This window comes from Lycium barbarum, chromosome 1, assembly GCF_019175385.1.
Source record: "Lycium barbarum isolate Lr01 chromosome 1, ASM1917538v2, whole genome shotgun sequence".
In the NCBI taxonomy this organism is placed as follows: domain Eukaryota; kingdom Viridiplantae; phylum Streptophyta; class Magnoliopsida; order Solanales; family Solanaceae; genus Lycium; species Lycium barbarum.
In genome coordinates, this window is record NC_083337.1 from 11,706,027 (window position 1) to 11,714,609 (window position 8,583).

At 33.4% G+C, this 8,583-nt stretch overlaps 1 protein-coding gene across 1 annotated transcript; it reads left to right on the forward strand.

The window, feature by feature from the left end:
* Positions 1 to 3,233: 3,233 nt before the first annotated feature.
* LOC132631872 (uncharacterized) lies at positions 3,234 to 6,560 on the forward strand. Its single transcript, XM_060347588.1, has 5 exons — positions 3,234 to 4,223; positions 4,317 to 4,374; positions 4,750 to 4,833; positions 4,942 to 5,077; positions 5,994 to 6,560. The coding sequence occupies exons 1-5, from the start codon at positions 3,377 to 3,379 to the stop codon at positions 6,270 to 6,272; spliced, it is 1,404 nt and encodes a 467-aa protein (XP_060203571.1). The 5' UTR covers positions 3,234 to 3,376; the 3' UTR covers positions 6,273 to 6,560.
* Positions 6,561 to 8,583: the final 2,023 nt, after the last annotated feature.

The following is an 8,583-nucleotide window of genomic DNA, read 5'->3' on the forward strand; positions in this document are numbered from 1 at the left end:
GAGATATTATCTGACATTGCTTTATCGAATTTTTTTTTATAAATACATATATAAGTAATATTTTCGTGAAACATATACATATATGTAAAAAGTCAACCCTTCCTGAAAATGATGCAACGTAATATTAATTTTGGACAAAAAAAATACGCATTGAAGTCTTAGCTAGAACTTCTACAACACCATATATACCCAAGCCCCCTAAAGTTGTGATAGTGAGCAATGCTAAATTAAAAACAGTCCGGTGCATCAAGCTTTTGTTATGTATAGACAAACGCTATTTACAAAAAAATTAGCATAGTCACTGCGTTCAACTGCTTCTAATAATGTCTTACCGTTCACGGTTTTCTTGTACTCCATATGCCAATTGTTCTTACTTTATATCACAAAATTGCATAGTAAACTTAGATTCTGATAAGACTCAATAATACATAGACATCCACAAAAGGCACTGTCTTAAATGCCATGGCTAGTGATAGGAACATGCCTATGGCCACTAGACGAGGGGAATAAGATTCTTACCCTAAAATTAATGGATGAAACTTGAAAAAGTCATAATAGCTCAGAATCAAATTACCAGTGAATTATCATCTTAGCGTTCCATACTTTAAACCTAGCTTGTTCATTGCAAAATGACCCTGTTGATATTAGTAAGAGTTTAAGTTTTACACATTAATTGTATAAAAGGTTTTACATAATCAGATCATTTAAAAATAATTACAATTTTTTTTATTCTTCTAACAGTTGACAACTATGTGTTTTCGAGTTCTCATTCCCTACTATGACGCGGTTAAGTTTTAAGCCAATAACCAGAAAATAATTGTCATACAGCTGAATCACAATAGTTTTGTTATTATTAAATCTACGGATAGCTTTTCAGAACATTCCCAGCAGGAGTGAATATAATGTACGTAAAACTCAATGGTTCAGTTTAACTTGGTATTTTTAATACAAATCACAAATATATTATTACTAATTTTACTCCATTCATCTCATTTTAACTGTCGTTTTAGCTTCTTCTTTTTTTCCACGTTCATTGCCTAAGTTACCCCAATTTAATAAAAGTAGATTTAGCTTCTTTTTTTTTTTTTTTTTTCTATTCCTATATTTGACTATTAATATGAAGCGTATAACTTAAAGCAATTACCAATTTTATTTTTGAATTCCTGAAATAACAATTACTTTGGAACAATTTTTTGAGCTAAAGTAACAATTAATTTGGGACAAAGAGAATAATATATATCAAGTTCTGAACCTATAATTACGAAAGTACAATGAAATTCAATGATAAAAACATAAATTTAAACTCTACATCCGCCTCGGATTGTAGGGAAATACTCAAGTCTTGGGCACTCAAAATAGTTGTTCCAGTACTGAATCTTGAATTAGAATGCCAAAGCAAGTTTAAATAAAAGCCCTTCTTTTGGAGTTAGGATATATCAACTTTTTGTATACAGGCAGTTGGCTACTTCTAAGTACTAACTAAACTGAATTACAACTAATCACATAAATAATAATTAATCAAGAAATGATATTTTTCCTAAAAGGTATGTAAAGCTAGGAATAAAGAGAAGGAAATAAAGGGGAATTAATATGAAGCCAGCTCTAAAGGGAAAAAGAAATGATTGGTCTATTTCTGGCCCCAAAAAACCTAAACCTCACTCCAGCAACCAAAAGAGACAGAGCTGGCTAGCAATGAAGCAGTAAAGGCACAGAAAAGAGTGTAGGGGAAAAAAAAAAGGATCCCTGAACTGCTGGCACTGCCACCGCTTTCATTCCCCACCTATGTTGCTCGGACTCTTTAAAAATGTAGATAGATGCGCATCGGATTCTCCAAAATTTAAGCAGTTTTGGAGAATCCGATACGAATGTAGCAACATTTTTTAAGAGTCCGAACAACATAGTTTCCCACACTTCTTTTCTCCTCCCCTATCCAAATTATATCACTTTATCTTGTTTTTCTAGTTTTTCCTCTATGTTCAGTATTCGTATTAAGGTTCGATTAAATTCGAATTGGTGTCAAGAAAGTTTCACATTGAAGACAAATCGCTCCCTAACAAATGCAACTTCATATCCCGCGTTCGAACCACTTTACAATATTTAATTGAACAACTTTTAAGAAAAAAATAAAAATATCTTTAGACATATGAAAAATGATCTTAGAACTCAACGTCTTAAGTATATATTATGAAATTTCTATGACTGTAAGAGCTTTCCATTAAAGATAGGATAGCTAACAAGGAAAAAAGTAGTATCATATAAAATAAATAAATTAGAGGGAGTAGTGTTTTTTAGAATTATGCTTTGGACTGCATATATATGGTGGGATGGATAGGATCTTCCACCCTTAATTAAAGTTTCGGGTTTAAGTCAATGAAAAAACAGATGGAGAGCGTTTCCCTCTTTATTTTGTCTTAAAACAACACGAGTCTGTATTAATCAAAACTATAAAAGGAATACTGAAACATCGGTGGGAACAAAACAATGTAACTCTCCGTATCAAACGTAAAGGTAAGTTGGAAAATAAAATACTAATAATCTACTATAACTAATTAAATCATTAGAAAAAAAAATTACATGATCAATATTAAATACTCTAAACCTTGCAAATGCAGATGCTGATTCGAGGAAGGTTTGTGTCACTGTCATCCTCGTGGTTATGTTAAACAAAAAGTAAGTGCCCCTCACAAGATGGCATATCCCAACTCCTCCATGTTCCAACTAAGTTAACTACTTCCCCTCATACATGTTCCTTAACCCCACGCCCATTTCCCTCGCTCTTCTCCTTCCCCCACACACACATTAGAGACAGAGCTAGAAATTTTAGTTTATGATTCATAATTACAAAAATTAGTTATATATAAATAAATTGTTTAAATATAAATATAAGTTTGAGATAATGGTAAAAAATACACTTGAACTATCACTTTTCCGTGAGTTTCCTATATGAACTATCAGGTACACAAATTTCCTACCTAAACTATCAATAATTATTTATTAAAACACACCTCAACTGTTAATTATTCCCTTTTACACATGATAGTTCAGGTGCGTTTTTTTTTTATTATTAACTCTATCAGTTTTGAGCTAATGCTATTGAATTCTGTTCAGAGCATAACTTTATGGTTGGCTTCACCCCTACCCACACTCCCTCCCAACCCCTCAACCCCTGTGGCCCCACACACACGAAGGGTCCAACCCCTTCATCTTCTTTATAAAACCCTCACATTTCCCTTACCTTCTCTCCTTCCTTAAGCCCCTTTGAGTTTCTTCATCACCTTCATTTGAACACTAGCCTCAAATTCATTTTGCTTCTTCCTTTGTTGTTCTTCACTCTTTTGACACATTCATTGTCCAAGAAAACAAAACACAAGCCAAAATGTGTTCTTCCAAGAAACAAGCAGGGGTTGTTGATATTTCCCCACAAACACCCTCTCATATCAATGGACGCCCTGTTTTTCAACCATATAGCAATAGAGACCCTCTCTTGGCACGCCACAATTCCCACAAAAAATCAACAAATTTCAAGATTTCTTCTCCTTCTTCAACAACAAATAACAATAGTGCTGCAAAAGTGAAAAATTCAGTACTAACAACTCCTCCTATCTCTCCTAAAATCAAGTCTCCTAGACAACAAACAAGTAGTGAGAAAATTGTGACACCTAAAAAGTCACCTAGTTTCAAGATTTCAACTCCTCCTGTTTCTCCTAAAATTAAGTCCCCTAGACAACAAACAAGTAGTGAGAAAATTTTGACACCTAAAAAGTCACCTAGTTTCAAGATTTCAACTCCTCCTGTTTCTCCTAAAATTAAGTCCCCTAGACAACAAACAAGTAGTGAGAAAATTCTGACTCCTAAAAAGTCACCTAATTTACAGATTTCAACTCCTCTCGCTTCTCCTAAAATCAAGTCCCCTAGACAACAAGTTATCAAGAAAGTGAATACAAGTTGTGAGAAAATTGTGACAACTAAAAAAGGAAATACTGATTCTACAATCTTGGTGAAGGATTCTTGTAAAAAAGACTCTTCCTTTATGATTCTTGAAGTTGCTGGAAGCATAGCAGCAGCAAGAAGGGAACAAGTTGCCAACATGCAAGTGCAAAGAAAAAAGAAAATTGCACATTATGGAAGAACTAATTCTGTCAAATTAGTCACTCCGCTTGATTCTTCCAATAATTCAAGTTTTAAAGAGGGCAAAAGATGCAGCTTTATCACACCTAATTCTGGTAATTAGAACATCACTTCTTGAGTTTATTTTAATTTAATTATGATAAACACCTCATGTGATGAGTGGAACTAACTAAATATTCTGTTTTTAGACCCTGTTTATATTGCATACCATGATGAAGAATGGGGAGTTCCTGTCCATGATGATAAGTAAGTACTTTTCTCCCACTTTTTTTATGTACATTTTCACATGTCGAGTTTAAGTTTTATGCACTAACGATATACAAAATGACGTACATAATTATGTCATTTGGAAGGTAGTTATACTTAAATAATCTGCTATAGCATGTTAAATTATAATGATGGAGTAAAAACTATTCTACACCATCAACCCTTTGTCCACTGAAAGTTAATTGACACCCCTTCATTTGAAAAATTACATTGTGTAGATAAGTGAATTATTGGCTTGTTCGTGTGTTTACTTCCTTATATTTAAGTGAAAATCCTGGCTGTGTATAACTTAAACCAATTATTCATATTTATCAGAAGCATTTAGGGACTAATTTCCTTATTTTATATATGCAGTCTGCTATTTGAATTGTTGGTATTAACTGTGGCTCAAGTTGGATCAGACTGGACTTCAGTGTTAAAGAAAAGGCAAGATTTCAGGTGGGTATTTGCTTTTCTTGCTAGAATTCCTTTAGTTAATTAGATAAAAAAAAAAAAGTTCCAAATTTTAGAAAGTTTTAGATGTAATTTGCTTGCTCTTTCTTTCAGGGATGCCTTTTCAGGATTTGATCCAGAAATTGTTGCAAAATACAATGAAAAGAAGATAAATTCAACAAGTACTGAATATAGCATTGAGATGAGCCAAGTTCGAGGGGTTGTTGACAATTCTAAAAGAATTTTAGAGGTAATTACCATATTAGCATTACACAAATCTCTAATTAACTTTTAAACTGTCTTTTCCATTTCATTCTTTTTCCTTTTCTTCCAAAACTGTATGATTTAGTCAATCATGCATGTAGCTTACACCACTTAATTAATTACATAACCACATGGTGGGCCACATGGAATCAGAATAACACATCTGGCCTTGACTTAGCCAAATGTTAGATTCTTAGTAACCAACACTTTCATAAAATTAAAGAGTACAGGCTTAACCACCAATAATTGTGGTACAATGGTTGGAATTTCTATACTCTTAACTAAAAGCCTCGGCTTCGAGCATCGGTAATGTAATGGTAGTGAGCCTTATCTCTTTATTGGACTGACCAGACGCAAAATCAAATTAGTCTGAGTTAATGAGTTTCAATAGACTATCATATTGTTACACGCTTGTGATTCTTTTCATAAAACAGAAAAAACATACACATTAGCTTGATATATATGATCATATTTGTAACAACTGATTTTGTTGGTCTATTAATTGGTCACATTTTATTCATGAAATGGCTTGGATGGAGCATTAGTCTTGATATGGAAAATCCATTCTATTAGATCGAAGAAGTACATTCGATAAAAAAAATAAATGAGACTATTATATTTAACAAAGGGACATAACAAAGATTTGGACCTAAATTGGTAACACGAACGAGGTCCAACACCCATGGAGTGGTCTTTCTATAATTACAAAACCGATATAATAAGCGAATGTGTTAGAATAATATACATACTGTAGGTGTGCAGAAGTTAAAACTCTTCATCAAATTAAGTCGTCAAGCTTGAGGAATAGTACACTTAATAAAACTTTATGCCTAATAATATTATCATTATAAACCTCTGATTATATATTAATGGTTTTGTCTGATTCTTGATTCAATTTACAGATCAAGAAACAATTCGGGTCGTTCCAAAAGTACTTGTGGGGATTTGTGAGCAACAAGCCCATTGCAACACAATACAAGGCCTGCAACAAAATTCCAGTAAAGACATCAAAATCAGAAGCAATGAGCAAAGATATGGTGAAAAGAGGATTCAGATATGTTGGCCCAACTGTTATACACTCCTTCATGCAGGCAGTTGGGCTTACTAATGACCACCTATTAACCTGCCCAAGACATGTCCAATGTGCTGCCTTGGCAACTCATCCACCTATTGCTCTATGAAAATTGCACCTACTAACGTCAAGAATTAATATATTGTTTAGTTTATAAGGCATTGACTAACTAGTAACCAATAAGTTGTTAAGATTGTGATAAATATACCCCTTTTAGTGTCTTTTTTTGGTGATTAATTTAGAGTTGTGTGAAATGATATAGTTTTGTGATGGAATTTATTTATGTAGGCGTTCCGTTTGTACAATATTTGATTGCAGTTGAAAAAAGAGCTTGTGAAGTTGTAATTGAAAAAAAAAAGTATTGGAAGTTTGATTAAAGTTATTTTTGGAGATGAAATTCAATTGACAAAAAATTATTATTTGTGACCGCAAATCATTATTTCACTTGAAATGCTCGTTAAACAAGCTTTACACTCCCTTAATTTGTCTCAATTTGTGTGACATATTTTTCTTTTTAATTTGTCCGAAAAGAATGTCACATTTCTATATTTAATAATAATTTAAATTTAAAATTCTCATTTTACTCTTAATGAGATATCTATAGCCATACAAATGGAGTTTGTTTTAGACCGTAAATTTCAAGAACCTTTCTTTCTTAAATATCATGCCAATGCACATATTGAAGCTCAATATTTACAAATACTGTTTATTAAGTCAGCATTTGTAAGTACTGTAAGTAGATAAGTTGTAGTAATAATTTACGCATAAGAAAATGAAAAGGTGTTTGGGATTAGTGGAATTAAATGGATAGAGGAACTAATGATCAGGATTATGGCGGGATGGATAGAATTCTTCCACCTTAAACAGAGATCTCATGAGGTTTGAGCTTTGAGTATGAAAAAGATCTTGTCATGAAGCGCTTCCCCTCTTAAATGGGCCTTATACGGCACAAATCCAAAATATATAATCAGTTCTGTGAATATCAGATATCAGGTGGGAAAAAAAAAGTGGATAAAGGAAAGGAATATGTGCATGGTGGTCACTGGTCAGTGGAATGGCAAATTGGTGCATATGCCTTTTGGTTTGTGACCATCACCAGCACAGCAGGAGAGGGGTAGGGGGCCACTTATTATTTCCCCACCAGTATTATTTTGCGTGCTTTTCAACAGGCTTTCTTCTTTCAAGGATGACTTTCACAACAGTGAAGCAGCCTTCGGGCCAGCCTTTCCATTCCTCTTTTCAGCTCTTTCATGTTGATAACTATTGTATGTACCCTATCCTTTCATGGTGATATTCGGGTCAGTCTTGTCAGCCATGACCAATGAGGTTGCTGGTCCTCAAGGGCGATGTACGCTTGTTGTATATATATGTCAATCGAGGTTGTTGGTCCTCAAGCGGGACGACACTTGTTATTGTTTGTCAATCGAGGTTGTTGGTCATCAAACAGGACACTTGTTGTATGTCAATTGTCCCTCATTAATTAATAAGAGAAATAGCAATGATTTACATGATGAATGGATTCGCTCATTTAATAGGTTAGTCTTTTGAATTGCGATCTCCTGTTCAGTCTATAAAAAATAAGTTGAGTTGGTTGATTGCAGTGATCCCACAAAAACTATATGTGTTGCTGAAATCTAATATGACTAAGAAGGCAAACACAAAGTATTCTGCTGTTCTCTGTCATATAAGTTATTTAGCATATTTAAGTCGCCAAATTAAAGTCAATAGACGATTACCTGTTCCTTTTATACCTTTTGAAAATGGCATAGAAAACCATCTTAGTCTATGGTTGCCCAGACACCAGCCACACAAATAGAAATTTCAGAGAACTTTTAAATCTCTCAATTGCTTTTGTAGAAATTAAAAAGTTAATTGATACGAGACTTAAAAGAAAGTGAAATGATAAAGAGGGCAGAGGATAAAGACATTCAAGTATTTTCTAATTTCTATATATAAGCTAGGTAGGTATTTATAGAGAGTGAAACATAACTAAGATACTTTTCAATGACGAGATCTGTTATTTTACAATGATTGGAGATGTGCCCTAAGAGTAGTGAAAAGTCAAAATAATAGTGGAAATGGGGATTCCAGTGGACGAACTTGCACGAAGGCAGTGATTTAACTATAAGAAAAAGTTTTAATGATCTCGAGGTAACTAAAGAATACATGCATTTGTTAGTTCAATGCCAAAATTGTTATGGATTAAAATATAAGAATTTCGGATGCATCTTTTCAGAAAGAGTTGTATATATTTGTTCAAAAGACATACTCCCTCTGACCTCTGTTCCAATTTATGTGGCATCATTTCTCTTTTGGTCTTTCCCAAAAGGAACGTCACATTTCTATATTTTGAAGCAATTTAACTTTATGGAATGATTTACAACCACACATTTATATAAGATTTGTTTTGGACCACACAT

Coding starts and splice junctions, on each gene's coding strand:
- LOC132631872 (XM_060347588.1), top strand. CDS start 3,377: ATGTGTTCTTCCAAGAAACAAGCAGGGGTTGTTGATATTTCCCCACAA. Junction 4,834..4,941: donor AAGAAAAGGCAAGATTTCAG/GTGGGTATTTGC, acceptor TCTTTCTTTCAG/GGATGCCTTTTCAGGATTTG. Junction 5,078..5,993: donor ATTCTAAAAGAATTTTAGAG/GTAATTACCATA, acceptor TTCAATTTACAG/ATCAAGAAACAATTCGGGTC.